Source organism: Castanea sativa, chromosome 8 (genome assembly GCF_040712315.1).
Source record: "Castanea sativa cultivar Marrone di Chiusa Pesio chromosome 8, ASM4071231v1".
NCBI lineage: Eukaryota > Viridiplantae > Streptophyta > Magnoliopsida > Fagales > Fagaceae > Castanea > Castanea sativa.
Window position 1 is genome coordinate 40,880,818 of NC_134020.1, and position 20,089 is coordinate 40,900,906.

General features: G+C 33.8%; 2 protein-coding genes across 2 annotated transcripts; one reads left to right on the forward strand and one right to left on the reverse strand.

Annotated features, from left to right (window-relative positions):
- Positions 1–634: 634 nt before the first annotated feature.
- LOC142607881 (uncharacterized) lies at positions 635–7,920 on the reverse strand. Its single transcript, XM_075779540.1, has 6 exons — positions 7,682–7,920; positions 7,381–7,573; positions 6,168–6,254; positions 4,844–5,236; positions 2,436–2,586; positions 635–1,781 (listed from the first exon to the last, which is right to left on the reverse strand). The coding sequence occupies exons 1-6, from the start codon at positions 7,771–7,773 to the stop codon at positions 751–753; spliced, it is 1,947 nt and encodes a 648-aa protein (XP_075635655.1). The 5' UTR covers positions 7,774–7,920; the 3' UTR covers positions 635–750.
- A 4,254-nt stretch (positions 7,921–12,174) lies between these two features.
- Positions 12,175–14,615, forward strand: LOC142606850 (pentatricopeptide repeat-containing protein At1g62350). Its single transcript, XM_075778207.1, has 2 exons — positions 12,175–12,627; positions 13,727–14,615. The coding sequence occupies exons 1-2, from the start codon at positions 12,256–12,258 to the stop codon at positions 14,141–14,143; spliced, it is 789 nt and encodes a 262-aa protein (XP_075634322.1). The 5' UTR covers positions 12,175–12,255; the 3' UTR covers positions 14,144–14,615.
- The last annotated feature ends 5,474 nt before the right edge of the window (positions 14,616–20,089 follow it).

Genomic DNA, 20,089 nt, shown 5'->3' on the forward strand with positions numbered 1-20,089 from the left:
GGCACACAATTGTAGGCCACGATTGAGGAGGTCTCAGAATCAGGAGGAAGAGTGAGATCACGATTTTTAATCTAGTAATGGTGCCTATGTATTGTATTTATTGAAATAACCTAGGCATTTATTTCTTTCAAAATACACAAACATCAGGCATAATTTATTTTATTTTATTTAAAAGCATTCCAAATTGCATTGCTCGTGTGTAAACACTTTTGTTCAACATATAAACACCTCGACCGTTTGAAGAGCAACCAACATAATCCCGAAAAATAAAAGCCCGTATTAAATCTACAATAACAGATGGTCAACTGTGTGATCGCAAACCCTTTTAGAAATATAAATCAACATTAGTCTTCTTATAAATTCTATTTGTAACAAAATGTCATGTTTACTATTGGTGCATTTCTAATTGGAGATTGCAATTTGTAAATTGTAACTCCTGCTTCCTGCAATTCCAGGTTGATGGCAATTCTTTAGGGCCTAAATTTAAGCTATTTACTTATTTGAAAACACTAGTTTCATTAACAGCTTCTTGCAGAAAGGTCTAAAAGGATATTCCTGTTGACTGTGCTCAAATGCATCCCCAGCAATACCATCACCCTGAAAAAAATGGGGGAAAAAAACTTGCACCATACAGTTACTCGCCCATAATTTAATTTCCACAATATAATTTTAACGTTTAAATTTACACCAACAAAATTTCCTAAAAAAACGCAAAATAGGACCCAAAACAATTCTGTCAATTTGCACAAGTTACTTAACTTTCTCCTCTTCAATCTCATTGCCAGACTCTTTGATTAAAACCTCCGGCTTTTCATTGCATCCATCTGCTACCATGCTTGGCAAATCTGCCTGTTTCTCATTTGTGCCTTCATTCTCAGATTCCACCCTAGGGGCAGATTGATTGTCATTTCTAACCGGTGAACCCCTCATTTCATTATCATTTGCATTTTGTCTAGCTTCAGCGTGTCTCTCAATGACAGCTTTGTGATTACTTTCAGCTGTCATCGTGTCCAAAGAACCTTGTTTTTCGAACTCCACTTCCATGTCTGCTGAGGCTGCTTTATCTTCTTGAATTTGTTCAATACGTGCATTTGCTGAGACACAAACTCCATCTCCTTGAAGTTGCTCTTTAGTTGCACTACGTGACTCAGAAACTTTAATCTCTTCTGCCTTCTTTATTTCTTGCTTTACCAAAAGTTCAGAGGGCAGACCAGAGCCAATAGAATTAGCTGGTTCCGATGATGTAATTGATGATGTGGGGAAAGCAGATGCAGTACACTGAACAGTTGATGAGGCAGCTTTCACTGAACTAGGATGTGAAACGGTAGGTGCAACAGTAACAGCAGGAGAGGAGGAACATTGCATGGCTTTTGGGCCAGTAGAAACATAGTGTACATTAGTTTGGGTCTCCGAGTGAGTCGACACACCAGCAGGCATGGATGATTTGGTTGAAGAACCACCTGTGGGTTTGAAATGGACAACATTTTTTGTCTGAGTAGCCTTGAAAAATGATGCAGCAGCTGATGGAGAAACAATGCGGGCACCAGCTGCAACTGCAGTTGCTCTTAACACAGAATCTGAACCAATAGTAGGCTGCATTGAAGATTTTTTTGAAGATACTTGAGATTTTGCTGTGGGGCCCAATGATCCTATGGGAGGTGGCTTTATAGGGATCGAGCCTTGTTGAGAGAGGCCTTGGGCTTGTATAGAGCTGCTGCCAACCTTAGCAGCTTCAGCTGTTGTAGTAGGAAGCACAGATTTACTTGCTGTATTTGTGACAGCTGTTCCATATTCAAGAAGAGTCATCCAAATATGGAACAAATAAGTACCAAAAACTAATTGCGTTAAACAAATCAGAAAGAAAAACATAGTAGACAGTCAATCATGTAAATTAAGATAATCAAATTAAATAAACTTTGTAAATTTGTGAGTTCAGCTAAAGTAGTAATATTAGAGCTTTAAGAACTGTGCATAATTTATCTGATCATCTCAGGAATCATCATCCGGTCACCTTGTCAAAATCTTATCTAATCAGTCATTGTGGACATTTATTAGATCCAAAATACTTGATCTTTCTCCAATTGGGAAAAAAGGTAATTCAAACACAGCTAATTGTTGAAGCTATCACCAAAGAAGCTTCAAAACATGGCATTAACTCGACAAAAAAGTCTATGATGAGGAAACTATAGCAACTGTTATTGTCTATTGACCTTCCACCACAGCCTTAGTGTTAATTAACAGCTTATGGAGGTTTTCAAACACACTGTCCCCCATGAAAGACGTGATGTGCTCACCAAGTAGTACCACAAATGGATCCAACAAGAATGAAAGATGGAAAAAATCAATAAATCATGCAGTGCTAGAATATTTCATAATTTTTTTTGGCCAGGCATTTCAATAAACTAAAAACAGAATACAATGGAGAAGAAAATTACCAGGGCGTGTTGATGTTAAGTTTTTAACTGGCATATCAAGGGCTAGGGACATTGCATGATGAGCTGCTCGCCGTGCCTCAGAAAGTTGTGAGCCAGTGGAGTTGGATTCCACATTCAGGTTGCCCATTTTTTTCCTAATAATGTTCCACCTCTGCATATGTTGCAAAAATCCATAACAAGCACTAGAAAAGAAAAAGAAAAAGAAAAAGAAAAATAAAAAACCTAAGAGAGAGGGAGAGAGATAGAGATCAGAGGTTGAGTTTCACTGGTATGACCTACACCCTACCACAGGTTCAGATAATTACCTTGATCATTAGTTGAAAAAAGGTAAGGAAAACTATGACTGCAAAACTATCACCAAGAGGTAAATGCACAACTTACCTTATTCTTAAGATCACCAAATGGACAATTCACAGTATCCACTAATGAAAATCAAACAAAACTGATAGCAGATGCAAAACATCCATTGCCGGGATTTGAACCCGGGAAAACTGGGTGAAACCCAGACATCCTGACCAGACTAGATGACAACGGATTTGTGTTGTATAGTAACTAAATTTCAATCAGTGCAATTGACAAAACCCATCAATGACATAGAAATAAGGAAGGTAAAAAAGCGAGTCACATTTGCAAATAATAAGTTCTGCTATTACATTATCCAACTACATACTAAAAATATTAGTTTTAAGACTACAATAAAAATATATTGTTAAGATACAGCCTAACTATTGGAAATAATAAAAAGTGTCTAGAGTCAAGACCCTTCAAAATCTACACATGATATTTTCAAATCTCATGATAGCAACAATATTAAAGATGATGATGATGAAAGACAATACCAGTCATTTTATATCTTATTCTAGAATGTCCCAGACAACACAGTTGTTAAATCCTCGATTTTTCTCATTTCCTTTATATATACATACACACTTTGTATTTCATAATTTATAGCCACCCAAAAGTGGGAATAAATTAATTTATATTTGCCAGTCAAACACACAAGTTGAAAGTCTATTTATCTACTTTGATGCAGAGAACAACAAAACTGCTCTACAATATTATTACTTATCTATTACATGAGATGAGATAAAAGGATCCTTAAAATCCAATGCATTGCAACTCTTTTCCCATGATCTTTTTACAGACATGATTTTGAACAGAACAACAACTGTATACAGATAGGAAAATTCACAGACCAATAAGTATGAGAGTGCAATTCCAGTTTTTATAGCATTTACTCAATTCCTCCCTAGCAATGTCTTTGCTAGTGGTAATCAGTGACCAAAAAAAATGTACTTTTTAATTGTGTAAAGATTAAGTTAACGTAAATATACACAAGTATTAGGGTATTGTCAGCTGTCAAGCCATCACATGGAACTTTGGGGGCTTATTATTGCATTACAAAAAAGTCAAAGGACAGTTATTGAAGAAATTTGATGTCATCATCAAAACATATAGGCAGGAGATAAATTCTAGGATTCCATAAAAAGCCACAAATTTGAATATGAAAGACCAATTTGTGTGGCAGATTCCTAGGGCCCCATTAGAGAATTAGTTTGTACTGAGGTCAATTGTTTAAAACACAACAGGAAGCTGTAAGTTTCGTAAGTCTTCCAAATAAACCATCAAGTTAATACCAATTTATTGTAGTCCATTTTGATTTTGAGATCCTGATCACCCTGAACTTGGGGGCAGGTAGAGAAGAGTCCCTTTTATTTTTTCCTTCAAGGAACACGATTGACACTAGTCAAACTCATGGATCATTCAATACAATTTAATTCGTTTTTCCTTTGTGTGGAAAGTATGAGAAGTGGTGGGTGGATGATACAGACCATCCACCTACTCTTTGATAGCAATCCATACACAAAAGTTATTTTCTAAAATTAAAATTGAGGACCAGGGCCTAATATTATTAAAAATAAAACATTCATATGGTGAAAATTAAAACTGCAACTTGTGACTCATTTTACAAAGAATTTTCAAAGTGTTAAAAATATGTATTAACATATCATATGGCCCTAATGTCAAATCAGGTGAGTCCCAGCTTATGCAGTTTATTAGCAAATGATATTTACAGACAAGCAGGAACCACTGTAAATGCATCCAGCTGAAGTAAAGTGCTTAGTAGCCTATCTACCAGACAGCACATCTCAGTGATTTCCTTAGAAATGAAACAACCATCATCCATCCCTCATCCAAAGTGGTTCAGCAAAACCACATAGAGCAACTAAATTGGAAATAGGTATACCGTAGAAAAATTCAATTAATTACTAATCTAATGGTTACTAATGCATGAGGAGTGTTCATTGATGTCTATGTGACGCAGTACTCACTAGGATAAAGAAAAGGCATTGATGAAAAATACATAGAAATGGTTAAAAAGGGTTAGGTGGGCTAAGGAAAACAACCTGAGATAGCTGTGAAGCTGTTCTATCGCCCTTGAAGTCTCCCTTTAAAATATTTGCCCAATTTCCTTCACCACATTTCTGCACAGCAGCAATCAGTTCCTTATCCTCTGCCTCTGACCATGGTTTTCTTTTCCTTCGAGGAGGAAAGTTGCCACTGGCTGGTCCATTTCCATCCAAAACTTCAGCAGGTGTAGGTGTAGCTGCAGGAAGTGGCATTTTCTGAACGAAAACAGGAATAGTAATGTTTGTACCCTGCATTGAACAAGTTGCTTCTGAATTTTCCAGAGGAGCTCTAGATGACAGCCCATTAGGTATATTTATAGTTATTGGAGCCTCAACTATTGAGCTGTTTGGGAGACTAGAGTCACTTGGTAAACCAGAAGCAATCAGCACCTGTACAAAGCAACCACCCTTAGAAAATAAGCAGGAGGGATTAGAACGAATGGAACTTTAACATCAGAAAATAATTCAAGCGCTACAATTATTCAGAAACATCAAACCCGTATCAGAAGTGAAATATGATAAGCCAGACAATGTATTTTATCTAATTACTGAACAGATAAATGATGTTCTGCCTTCTTGGCATACTCCAGAAGTTAGTCAGATGGATCGGAGCTGAACTATAGAGTTAATATAACCATGCTCAATATAATGCAATCAATCAAATTGTCATAAATACCTATAATCAAATCTTTTTTGAGTAAAAGCTCAGCTGTAGCCCCACCCACTTAAGGCACATTGCCAATAAGATAATTTACAATCTACAGAAGACAAGTTTCACCCTTTATACATGGTACAGATTTGGGAGTGGGTTGGGTTAGGGGCAACATTTGTGGCTTGGTCCTTTGGCCCTTAATTGATGTCACATACCCCGGACTCTGGCCATAATTTTTGTACTGTCTAAGCTTATATTTTTTTGCAAATTTTAAAACCTCTACGCAGAATATGTGCATATCAAAATTAGCAAGTCACTGGCAGTTATTCAGAACCTACTCGAGCTAGTATGTATACCTTAAATAAATTTAAAAAATTACTCTCCTACTGTAATTCAAAACAATGATATTTACTACATCAAAAAGTTTCTAATTACTTCTAGAAACATACACACGTCTAGATTGGATGATAGAATTTTTTTTTTTTGTTTCGAGAAAGAATAATTCCAAACAAAGAATTGCTAAGGCTATTTGGCCATCAACATAAGTGCAAATAGAAAAATGAAATTCATCTAGCTGACCCCACTCATTAGAAGAGTTTACCTAGAAAATGCAAATGAAGAATTCTAAAAAGCCAATCATTCATTTATTATGCAATTTATTTAACATACCTTCACACATGCTGCCGCCTCAGTCGAAGCTTCACCACCAACAGAGGGAAAAGCTTCCACTTCATATTCTAAATCACTGTCATCATCCTGCAAGCCAATTTTAACACCATTGTGCTATGAAAAATATGTGTATCTCAAATATAATGATGAGCATGTGTTGAATTTTTTGTTTCAAGAAAATCACAAGCTTGCAAGATAATTTGTGGATATGTCTCTCCTGCAAGAGGTGGGTGTTAATATTTATCTGAATTATGAAAAAGTTCTATGATAATTGCACATCTATGCACAGGACAAGTATTCTGTTATTCCATAATTGGACTAGACTTGATTAGCACTTTGAGTACATGGGTGTGCAAAAGATAATAAATTTCTAAGTCAAGTTAGCAAAGCTATAATATATTCATAATTAATACTTAAAAGAAAATTTCTAAAGAATACGTTAGTGAATAGTATATAAAATTAGGGGCAAAAACTGCTGTGATTGGATTGAATCACTATCATCTCATAAATCTCCAACCAAACACATTTTCGTTGCAATGCTTTGTCTCATGATTAGAAATTTAGAACACTCCATATGGTATTTCCAAAACAAGCAGAAACTTAAGTATCTAACCAAAATATGATTATAAGTTGGCCATCTATTGCTGGCAATCCAAGACAAATCACCAATTTGGGCTGTTGTAATTTTCAAAGTACCCACAGATAACATAACATCATATTTAAGTTAAATTATAGATCCAAACGCTATGCCATTTAATACCCAAAAAAATAATGATGCTCTTCACAGATTTCCCCAAAACCTAAAACAAATTACATATTTAACGGCCTAGCACATGCCAATACAACAACAAGACCTTAGCCCCAAAGATCTAGTATCCATTATGGATCCTCAACAGACTAATTGAGATTGACCTCAAGAATTCTTCACTACCATTCTCCTATATATAACCCAAAATCACACCCTCTGTCAACCACATGCCAATACAACTAGTATTCAACAATAATTCTGCATCAAACTCAACCAAATTAACACAAAACAATCAAAAAAACAAAACATAAACTTCAACACTAGCAATCATAACTGTATTCCCACAAACCCCATTTATAAATAGTGACAACAAACTACTACACCCACCAAATTTTTTACCTTCAGCACTCAAATATAGTTTGCACTCAAATATAGTTTGCATACAATAAAAAGTGAGAGACTAACCAGAGGGTGAGGGGCATATTGGAAAGAATCAAGCAAAGCGTGGTGATAAGCTAAATGGCGCCATAACATGTGATACTCCCTAGCATCAGAAATCCCAGTTGAAGTATTCTTAACCAAAGCGTCCCAATCAATTTTCGAGTCCGCACAATGAGCCACTTCTTGAAGCAACGTCAGCACAGTCGTAGCGTTATACCTGAGACCAACCCAAACCCCAATAAGAATTTAATATTAAAAAAAAAACCCAAGAGAGAAAATCTTGAAAACAATAACAAAAGAAAAAAAGAAAGAAAAAAGTTGAAACCTTTGAAGAAGATTGGAGATGTCATCTTGGGTTAACGAGGATGTCTTGTGCTTCTTATTAGTATTAGTATTATTATTGGTTTTCTCAACCATTCTTCTTCTTCTTTTCTTTTCTATATGATGATGGTAGTAGAAGAAAAATCATGGGGTTTTGCTACTCCTCCAAAGTCTAAAAACTCTCAGACTCAAGTTGTTTTTGTTTTGAGATTGAGAGATAACGCTGTTTCTTGGTCGGGAAGTAGTGTATAAATGGAAAGAGAGAGAGACAGTTAAAGACCGTGCGTGGTGGACACGCGCTTCGTTGGGAATTTAATGTGGTCAAACCCAAATAGAATGGAATGGGTCGGGTTTGGAAATCGGAGAGAGTCTCTCGATCAGAACCAGAATAGTGAGTAGGCACGCGCCTTTTTCTCTCTTTATTTTTATTTTTTTTGGAAGGGAACATAAATTAAACAGAATAGAAAGTCTAAGATAAAAAACTACCCAAGTATCAGTTAATAATTGGTGCAAAATACATAAAAGATGGTGCGAATACAAAGCAAAACTATCACTAGGAGAAAACCCTTCCTTAGCCAAAATGTTCGCAAATTGATTCCCTTCACGAAAGGTATGGTAGATGTGAGCTTCCTCAAAAAGCTAGGAGAGGGATCTGCAATCAAAGATCAAAACACTATAAAGATAAGACATAACAATTTGAGAATCATGGGATGTAAGAATTGTAACCACAGTTTTAGCATCAATCTCAATTAAGAGCAACCAAAAAGCTATTTATGAGAATTTGGTACCATAGTTAAATGCATAATTTTTGCCATGGTGGAGAAAAAATAATGAGTTTATTATATGGAAGAGATTGACTGTTAAATAAGAGAGTTGCAGCAAAAGTTGTGAGTTTGTTTGTAATACTATGAAAACTCAGATAATTTTTCGGGAAATAACTACACCAATCATTGTCACCTTAGTCGAATTTAGTGATGGAGAACTTGATTTTACAAACATCAAGTTCATAAAGAGGACTACTACCCTAAATATTTAAAAAGGGAGCTATTTGGTGCTAAATGAAGCTAATTAGCCCAAATTTCTTGAAGGAGAGAAAAGGCAGATGGGCAATATCTCATCTTAAGCCCATTTTATCTCCAAATTCAATTTAGGAAGCAATCAAAACATTCACAAAATGTAAACTTCGAGAGAAAACAATTCTCCCCCAAAATGACTCCCTCCAACCAAACACACACTCCCACCCTTTTTTTTTGCTCATGTTTTCTCTTATGCTCAAACAATTAGCCCCTTAAGTGATTAACACCTGTCATTTTCTTATCGTTGGTTATAACCTTATGCTACAACAAAATTTGTAGCTAAACTTTATCCATTTTTAAAGGAAAAAAAGTTTGACTCTAAACATGTTTGGAGCTATTTTGCTCAAGCCTATGACATGAAAATTAAATAAACCTCACATATATAACTTTAGTCATAAGATTTTTTTTAATGAATAATGTGATTTGTTTAAATATTACAAATTATTAGTCTTATAAATCAATCTTAAGAATCGTTACGTGGTGGTTGGAAAAATAACTCATAATTGATTTGAAGCTAATGAATCATGTGTTGGTGAAGATCTTTCAAAACTGGTTTTGAGGAAATTTTTGTCTTCTTTATTATTATTATTATTAAAGAAAATAAGTCGAAACTTAGTTATACATTATATTATATAATTAAATTCAAACACATAATTACAGACTAACAAAATACAAACATTATCTTTCAAAAACAGATAAATTCATTGAAACTAGGGGTGTGCATGGGTCGGGTTAAGGAGATTTTTTGACCCAACCCACCATGGTGAGTCAACAAAATTCAACCAAACCCAACCCATCACATAAGTCCAACCCAACCCAACTCACATGGGTTTGGTTGAATCCATAGGTTGGACAAATTTTTATTATTATTATTAAATTGAGTAGAAAAAATATAAGTATAAATATATATTTTTTTAAAAAAAACTCAAAGATTAGTATCAATGTAACTCTTTAAAGGCAAACAACACTAATGACTAAACAACAATAGTAATTTACTAGAGTTTGTGTGAATTAATTGGTTTTTATATAAGACAGGAATAGCTAGTTATTTTAAAAATTTTATTAATTATATAATATATTTTAAATATATATTAAATATATGGGTGGGTCGGGTCGGGTTTGGTGGGTTTGGAATTTTATGACCCAAACCCAACCCGACCCGCTATAAAAAAAAATTTGTAACCCAACCCAACCCACCAAGCCCTACAAACTGACCCAAACCGACAGGTTAGGTTGGGTCAAGTTGGTTTTGGTGGGTTGGTAGATTGGTTGCACACCCCTATTTGAAACTTTGTGTTTTAGTTTAATTGTGAAACCAATACCAATATTAGTGCAAACGTGACCGCCTCACTCATTTAGGTAATACCAACTTATTGTTACTATTGTTAAATGTTTATGTACGTAAGCACATATTATACTTTAATTCTATTTATTGTTGTATATACAGGTATATACATTGATAAGTTGTAATAATGATACTTGAGTTTAGAGAGTATTGTTTCATAAAATGAAAATTCAAGTTATGAAATTTTCTAAGTGAAATTCGAATTAAAGATTTTCGATTGGTCGAAACTTTTGCTCGATCGATACCAATATTAGTGCAAATGTGAAGATGACCACCTCACTCATTTAGGCAATACCAACTTATCATTACTATTGTTAAATGTTTATGTACGTAAGCACATATTATACTCTAATTCTATTTATTGTTGTGTATCTAGGTATATACATGGATAGGTTGTAATAATGATGTTTGAGTTTGGAGAGTATTGTTTCATAAAGTGAAAATTCCAGTTCTGGAATTTGATAAGTGAAATTCAAACTAAAGGATTTTCGATCGATCGAAATAATGAAGAAAATAATATTGGAGTCACTGGATGATTCGATCGCTATTTGATTCCTATTCAATCGATCGAAAAAAGAATTCGATCGATCGAAAGGAACTCTAGACCAACCAAAACTCATAAAACTGAGTTTTCTACATAATTTTTTTTGGTAATTGTTCTGAATGTTTAAAGAGTTTTCAAGCATTGTGAATGGTTTTATGAAATATTTTGATTCTCCATATGTGTCTTTTGATGAAATATAACTCTATAGGTATAAATAGAGACTTATGTTCACTTGATCTTGTGGTTATCATCAAAAATTGTTATTTGTAGAACCTAACAACTTGATTGCATTTCGGAGACAAGTTTGCGATAACCCTTTAGTAACATGAGTGTGGGGGCAAATATTGTGACTCCAAGTTATTTATTTTTGTTTGTTTTTTGTGTTATCATTGCTCTTCCCTTATTACTTTGTGTATTATTCCCAACATTTATAAGGTGTACTGTATACATTAAAAATTTCTATAATATATACATACATTAAAAAATTATTATAAAAAATGTAACTATTGCAAAATTAAGGCAATTGCAACTATTAATTATATCTTATATTAAAAAAACTATTAATTACGTTAAAATTTAGGGTAAGTTACATATTTAATCTTTATCCTTTACACCATATTTTAATTTGTTCCATAACTTTTCAGTGACATGACAATTTAGTCTTTACTCTTTGCCACTGTCTTTTGGACAAAAATTGCTGAAGTGACAAATGGCCAAAGTAAAAAATTAATTTGTTACCATATCAACGAAAACTAATTTTTTATTTTGACTGTTAACCACGTCATAAATGTCCAAATTGATACATTTTTTTTTTTAGAAAAAAAAATGTAGTTTGCCCTAAAATTTAAGTATGAAAATGTGTTGACTTTATTTTATTTTATTTTTTGAGAAGAAAAAAATGTGTTGACTTGGTTTTAAAAGTTAGAGAGATTTTGATATAATTGATAGTTTTATTTTATTTTATTTTTTGGTTTAGTTAATGCATGCCTTTAGGACATATATTAATCATCCATTATAGGAAACGTTTTGTAAGAAATTTGAAAAAGTTGTTACAAAGTTAATCACTTTTACATTTTCTCATAAAAAATTTCATAAAATTGTTTATTAAGGGGCATACATAATAAACTTTTTTTTTAGTATCAATATTTAATGAAATTAGTAGCATGATCTAAAAAAGTAAAAATAATTTATTTTCAAAATAATGATCCTAATTGCCAAGAGTTTTGTGACTTAATTGACACATAATATTTTCAATTGAAAGTTGAAACATTACCATTCAAATCTATCCGATTAAAAACCTCACTCCTAAATATCGAATTATAAAAAATAAAATAATAATGATTTCGATTTTGAAAGTTTAGAAACCAAATTAACTCAATTAATACTAGTTAATAACCAAATTAAACATTTAACAATAGTTGACCTGTTAGTAATTTATTCTAAAAGCTATTTCTACCCCAATATGAAACCTTAAAAAAAAAAATTGATAATTTAAATCAGAATATTACTCAAAATTTATTTATTTATTACTTATATTCACTCTCAATGACCAGAAAACCAATCCCAGGTTTCCAGAGAGAACAGAGCGAGCATCGAAGTCGAACAAACCTTAAATGCTGCGTCACGCTCGACTTCTCCTTAGAAAACCCTCTTCATCTTCATCCTCATCCTCTCCTAATTTCCCAAAACAAAACCCTTTTTTGCTTTTCGAAAACACTTTCTCTATCTCGAAAAACACACAACAACAATGGTTGTTTCGACATGTTTCAGGGTTGGCCTCGAGCCCGAGCTTATCGATATGGAGAAGAAAGAAGGAGATGGGCAAGGAGGGTCTCATTGTGGCCAAAGAGCTCAAGAGGCTCCGCTCTAACTCGGTCCGACTCGACCGCTTCATTCGCTCCCATGTCTCTCGCTTGCTCAAGTCTGATCTCTTCGCCGTTCTCGCCGAGTTCCAGAGACAAGACCAGGTCTTCCTCTGCATGAAGGTAAGTTTAACAATGGTTCTGTTTGGTTGCCAAGAAAGTTTAGGAATAGATAATTTTTTTTTGCTGTTTCAATACTTTTAATTTCGGATTCGTATTCCATCTATTGCATTACTGGGGGGTTGTTTTTATTGGGTCATGTTTTGTTTGGTTATTGATAAATGTGAGATTTTGGAAATGGGGAAATGGGAAAGTTTATATTTTTGAAGAATTGCTCTTCCTCTGCTTGATTTTTGACAAAATGTAGGAAAAGGGAAAATTTAAGAATGGATTCAAAATCTATACCTCTATTAAATTTCAATTTGTCTTACCAGATATAGAAGAGCATAGCATACTAAGTACTAACTAGTAAGTTCATTTGTTAATTAAAGTGATGACCTTTGTAAGATTTCTGATTCCTTATGTTACATAGTGATCTTTGAATGCAGTGTTATAGGCTTCTAGCCCTTATGTGTTCACAATAGTAAGATAAATACAGCTGGTTGGTTTCAAAGGTAGTGTGGTTGTTGTATTAGTCAGGTTTAGTAACAACAATTCTTTTAAAAGCAGTGGAACAATACTCATCTAATCAATCTCTTGCATGACTTGTACTATGCTAATAACAAATGCAGTAACTTAACTAGCGTCTTTCATTTCCTTGATGGTTTTGTTATCTCTAACTCATAGTATTTGACATCTCATAGCTTTGTAATTGAGGTATAAGCTTCCCTGCAAGCACACTTCACAATAGTTTTTTATTTTATTTTTTGATAATCCACTTCACAATAGTTATTTAGGCTATTTGCTGCATTTTCTAAGCTGCTGAGCTAATTGTTTCTATGCACGACAAGTTGCCACAAATCAAAGTAACTCATAAGAAAAAGTGATCTGAATTGCTAGCTGCTCCTCTCTCTCTCTCTCTCTCTAAGCATTCAGTAGTTCTTGAAAATTCATAATTTCACCCTTTACCCCATTCTTTTAAGGAGTGGAGGTGGTGCCATTTAGCTAGAACTCATGTATTGTGCCTTTTTTAATGTTTCATTGGTTGATTTAAAATCCTCCCCCCCCCCCCCAAAAAAAAGAGTGCACAATGTGTGACTATCTTGTAATATATGCTCCACAGTTATATGATGTGGTGCGAAAAGAAATTTGGTATCGGCCAGACATGTTCTTTTACAGGGACATGCTTATGATGCTTGCGAGGAACAAAAATGTCGATGAAGCAAAAAGGGTTTGGGAAGACCTGAAGAGAGAAGAGGTTCTCTTTGATCAACATACATTTGGAGATCTTATTAGGGCCTTTTCAGATAGTGGATTGCCCTCAGAGGCAATGGAAATATATGAGGAAATGAGACAATCTCCTGATCCTCCAATCTCATTGCCTTTTCGGGTGATATTGAAAGGGCTCATTCCATACCCTGAGTTGAGAGAGAAGGTGAAAGATGACTTCTTAGAACTTTTTCCTGGTATGGTTGTGTATGACCCACCTGAAGACTTGTTTGAAGATCAAGATTGGCGAAGGGAGAGTGAAGATGATTAGATGGTGCTGCTGCTTATGTGCTCATTATGTTGACTCCACTGGAGACTACTCTTCCCTAGGGAAGGTTGCCATTGGCAATGACGAGAAGCAATCAGATGCCTGTGATAACTTGGTGCAGTTGTTGGTGATTTATCATTGTTGATGTGCTCCTCAATGCTGTAAAAGCTCATTCATGGTCTTTCGGAGTCTGACTTTTCATGGCATGCAGTGATGTGAGGATTGAGGGATAGCCTTTATAGAACTCCTCAGCGCATGAATTGGTTCATGACTCGTGATGCAATTTTGAGTGACTTGGTTGAAGGTGTATGTTGAATCATATTACTTTTACATTTCTTATGGTATTTTGCTGTTTTGTGTATAGATAGTGTATGATAGAAGAAATTATAAACGCAGTTAACAAGAAGAAAAGATTCTATTGCTGGAGCAATGCGAATTAGAATAGAGGTTAAAGACTTAAAGAGCAGGTTTTTAATTCTCAAGGTAGCTTGGACATATAAGTCAATATCTAATTTTTACAAATCTCCTTGTGGGCAATATATCATATTCCTAATTCCTATATTGGTTCATTGTTATGGAGGGAGTTGCATATTTGAGTTGTCTTATAAGGGTCTCAGAATAGAGACGTAGAGCACTCCTTTTGAAATGACATGGAAGAGAGAATTTATAAAATAATACCATGGAATAAATTGGAATATGGTGTATTTTCTATAATTTGTTTTGAGAAGTTATATGGAGGTGTTGAAAGTTAAGAAATATATAGTTTTATTGTTACCGTTCAACTTATATTTGTTTTTCCCCATGAATAAGGATAAAATCAAGTTTACCTTCATTCATTATGAAGGAATGAGTGTTCCTCCTACTTTTGAGAGGATTGTAGGAACGGAATGGAATGGGCATTATCTTCTAACCATTTTAATCCTTTCTATTAAACTTCCAAATAAGAGAATGAATGAAGCATTCTTTAAAAAAATCTCAAACGAACTGTAACATGTAGTTTTATAATTGAAAAATAAAAAAAAAACTCTCCCTGACCTCTTACAACATGGGCATGAGTCTAGATACTTTTCGTCAAATGTTTCTCTTATTTGTGCCACAGCAACTAGACTATATGTTAGCTTACCGCATCTGGAATTTTAACACTAAAATTGCTAGCCTACACAGCAACTATACTACGTCTTAGCTTAACACAACTGGAATATTAACACTCAAATTGTTAGCCTACCAAGTTTGCACCAGAGGCCATATATATATATATATATATATATATATATATATATATATATATATATATATATAGGATTTTGTTAATGTGTACCCTTAGGGCACACAATAATTAATCATTTTTGAAAAAAAATTTCTCGAGAATTAAAAAAGTATTGACAGTTTTTTCAATTTTCTTTAAAATTTTACAAAAAATGGATGGCTTAATGTGGCACACATTAACCGAACCCATATATATATATTAATCAAACCTCAAATAGGGGTTTGTATTTAAGTCACCATCCATACCCAACCCAAGCTAATCTCTTTGGTGCTTCAGGAGTGAGTCCAAATCTTTTGTCTCATCAATTGTGCTCCACTTCATACTCCACCAATAAAACTTGGACAGTTGGCCTCTCTCATTAAATGAGATTACTCTGACTTTAACACTCACGTTACTGACATTAATGTTAGAATCCCTTCTTTTTTTTTTTTCCTCTTTCTCCATGTGGTTGACGTTAACAAGTAGGGGTGTGCAACCAACCTCTCAACCTGCCAAAACCGACCCGACCCAACCCAACCCACAGGGTTGGGTCAGTTTTTAGGACTTGATAGGTTGGATTGGGTTACAAAATTTTTTTTGATAGTGGGTCGGTTTGGGTTCGGATCATAAAATTCCAAACCCGACCCGACCCACCCATATATTTAAAATATATTATATAATTAATATTTTTTTATTATAAATAATCAGCTCTTCCTCCTATCCTATATAAAAGCCAATATTAATGTATATTAGTTCATATATTAATATATAATTGAGTTGAAATATTAGTTCATATATTAATGTATATTTTGTTTATCAACTTAGGTGGTAGGTATGATATATTTTTTTCTGCTCAATTTAATAATAATAGTAATATAAAACATTGTCCAATCCATGGGTTCAACTCGATTCATGTGGGTTGGGTTGGGTTGAGTTGGGTTGAATTTTTTTTAAACCACCATGGTGGGTTGGGTCAAAAAATCCTCTCAACCTGACCCAACCCGATCCATGCACGCCCTTATGTATAACTGAGTTGGAATATTAGTTCATATATTAATGTATAGTTTGTTTATCAATTCAGGTGGCAGGTGTGATATTTTTTTTTCTGCTCAATTTAATAATAATAGTAATAAAAAAAATTGTCTAACTCATGGATTCAACCCAACCCATATGAGTTGGTTTGGGTTGGGTTGAATTTTTTTTAACCCACCATGGTGGGTTGGGTAAAAAAATTCCCTCAACTTGACCCAACCCAACCCATGCACCCTATTAACAAGAAAGGGACTTTGAGTTTTGTCTCTTGCTGCAGTTTTTGTGGTAAATTTTGGACTCTTCCCTTGAGAAGCAACACCTATGTCACTTGCTTTGCATTCTTGCCTCTACTTTTCTCTACAGGCCTGAAGGCAGAGTCTAAACCATCAATCTTCACAACTGAGAAATTTGGGTTCTCCATTGTTACTACCACTGGGTTTCCTTTACAGGCATCTTTTGCCCACCAGTTAGAAAAGTCCAATCTTGGAGCCATTAAAGTTTGGAACTTGGAACCTCAAATTGAAAAAGTAACACAAAAATTAAGAACCTTTGAAGAAAAAAAAAATTCAGAATCCAGATCTCAAAATTGAGAAATGAGCAAAATCCATTTGAGAAACCAGCTAAGAATATCGAAGAAAAGCTAAAAGGAATTCACTTTCACAGCTATGCATTAATTCCACAGACATAATGTGAGAAAGTAAAAAGAAGAAAAAAAACAAGAACGAGAAGAGGGTCCGGGAGGTGAGTGCTTGTTCAGTTCTATGTAATTGTAATTGTACTCTCACAAACTCAAAAGCCACACTCACTCACTCTTAAACATGGGAAAAGCCACATTATGAGGGAAGGTATCTATCTGCAGCTATAAGAGTCCCTTGAAACCATGAGGGGTATTTGTCAAGCAATCCATACAACAAAAGCACAGTCTCCCAAATAACTCCCTCAAAAATTTTAACTATTCTTAAATTTTGGTGTATAATTTCCAGCTTATAGAATCAAACTTTAGAGCACTTGCAGCAGTGGAGCTAAATAGCTATATAGCTATTTTAGTTCCACCAAAACACCAAAAAGAAGCATGCAGCAGTGGAACTAAATCTATATTTTTTTAGCTCATTGCTACAGTGCACATCTATAGATAGATGTGCACGTTCATGAAATAAAAAAAATTAATTTTTTATTTTGTGTTCACATTACCTTTTTTATTGTGGTGTTTTTATTGTAGTGAAATGTATTATTTTATTGTGGTAGATATATTATTTTATTGTGATGTTTATATTATTTTATTGTGTTGAAAGCTAAAATAGATCCACTGCTGCAGCATGTGTGTAGGTAAAATAGATAAAGTAACTTTTAGTGGAGCTAAATTGCTAAATTTTTAGCTCCACTGCTGTGAATGCTCTTAGTACTTTAAAATGGCGTTCAACTGTGACTATCTGAACACTCACAAACCTACTATACTATGGCATCAAATCCGTCAAGCTCAATACCTTTCCTCTTATCAATAATTCTGATTCTAGGCGTAAGAATAAGATTTCTTTTGTCCTATAAAAGATTGAAAATGTGGTTGGTACTAATTTAAGAATTTCAACAAAAGGAACCTCTGTGGCAGTGGACTAAAACTTTGGGAGAAAGCTGCAGCAAGAGTCCAAAGTTTACCAAAAAAAAAGAAAAAAGAAAAAAGGGAAGAGTCCAAATCAAAAACAAAAGCTGCAGCAAGAGACAAAACTCAAAGTCTCTTTCTTATTAACTTCAACCACATGGTGAAGAGAAAAAAGAAAAAGAAAACCAAAAGCCGGAAACAGAGAGAAGAAACAAAAGCTGCGGAAGAAAAAAGAAAAGAAAGGGATTCTAACATTAACGCCAGTAGTGTTAAAATCAGAGTTATCTCATTTAATGAGAGGGGTTAGTTATCCAAGTTTTATTGGTGAAGCATGAAGTAGAGCACAATTGATGAGACAGAAGATTTGGACTCTTTCAAGATGGCCTTTTATAAGTTGATGAATTGGGTTAGGTTATAAGTTTATTTTGAGGTTTTGGGTTGGGTAGACAAAGTTTTCAACCCAAGTTACACAATCCAACCCATTATATTAATAGTTAAATAAAATTATATTTTAAATTTGTTAGTTTGATTTAATTTAAATTTAAGGATTTAGTTTGAATTTATTAGTTTAGTTTATTTTAATTTTTAATTCTAAATTTTATGAAATTGAATATTATGCTCAATTGAGTAAATTGTATTTATTTATTGATTGAAAACCATTTTTATTATTATTAGGACAACCAAATTAGCTCCAAAGCTAATGAACCGACCCAACTTGATCCTTTTGGGATGGGTTGATTTTTAAATTTAGCATGGATTGTGTTGAAGATTGCTCAACCCAATGAGAGTGAGTTGGGTTGGAAAATCTCCTAAATCTAACCAACCTGACCTATGCACACCATTGTTCCATATTTCTATGGAACGTGTCTTAAATTGTAAAGATACTTTTGGGAAGAAAAAGGTCAACAATTTTATGTATTTTTTGATAATCTGGAGTTTCATTAAAGGGGAAAAAAAAAAAAACTAAGGAACAGCAGAATAGCAATCAACTTTGCAAATATTAGAAATAACAACAAGGAAGTTGGGTTATTATAAGAAAAAAGCCTTTCTAAGGGTCCGTTTGGATGCAGCTGAAACTGAAAACTGAAAACTAAAAACTGAAAAATACTGTATCAAAATAATTTTTAAATGGGTAAAAATAATTGTTCACGCCTAAAATCACTGTTCATTTCCAATGAACAGTGAACAAAGCGCGTCCTAGAGAGAAAAAAAAAAGAAAAAGAAAAAGAAAGGGGCTGAAACGCAGATGTTGGGCGTTTCAGCCCCTCTCCAAACGCACTCTAAAACTACCAACCAACTTAGCAGAAGTATCCTTCTCAAAAAAAAAAAAAAAACTTAGCAGAAGTATGGGCTATACCATTACAGTCTACTAATTTAGCAAAATTTACAACTAAAAAAAATTCTTACTAATTTCTAAACTATTTCTGATGAAGGTAGAAATGGACCAGTGCACTCGGTCAATGCACATATACAAACTGGTGCTATTGTATATGACCACACCTCCCATTTTGTTAGAAATATTATAAATAATTGCATTAAACACCTCTTGATTTGTCAGGTATGCTATGAAAAATGACATGAATCTATAGTAAATTTAATTACAAAACAATATACATGTAATGTTGAGGATTAAGACATGAACAATGAAAGAGAGAAAAAGAAAAAAAACTTTATTGACTTAGAGACACGAATGACTTTGTTATCTTATCTAGTGTTAATTAGAGAAACGACAAAAATATATTAAATTTTTTTTTTTTGAGAGCACAGAATTATATTAATTAGAACAATATAACCAAAAACAAAAGTATAAATGTGACTAATCCTAATGAGTTGTTAATGAGATCATAAGAATTCATAATAAATGTCGATTTAATTGAGATTACAACTCAGCACCCATTGTTTTGTTTTGCTTTTGGCAAAAGCCCAAAATTATTATAAACTTAGATTATTAAAAAAAAAAAAAATGTTAGGCCACGTCAGCACTACAACCAAGCCGACCTGTGCAGAATCTCCGACAAGCTGTCAATCCCTCATTGGCTTGAAACAAAACGGTCCCTTCGTTTACAATACGTGC

Excerpts from the sequence above, each read along its gene's own strand:
- LOC142607881 (XM_075779540.1), bottom strand. The coding sequence starts at position 7,773 with ATGGTTGAGAAAACCAATAATAATACTAATACTAATAAGAAGCACAAG. Across the intron at positions 2,587-4,843 it reads CAGCTTCACAGCTATCTCAG|AGGTGGAACATTATTAGGAA; the intron begins GTTGTTTTCCTT and ends CAACATATGCAG. Across the intron at positions 1,782-2,435 it reads CTTAACATCAACACGCCCTG|CTGTCACAAATACAGCAAGT; the intron begins GTAATTTTCTTC and ends AATATGGAACAG.
- LOC142606850 (XM_075778207.1), top strand. The coding sequence starts at position 12,256 with ATGCTGCGTCACGCTCGACTTCTCCTTAGAAAACCCTCTTCATCTTCA. Across the intron at positions 12,628-13,726 it reads AGGTCTTCCTCTGCATGAAG|TTATATGATGTGGTGCGAAA; the intron begins GTAAGTTTAACA and ends TATGCTCCACAG.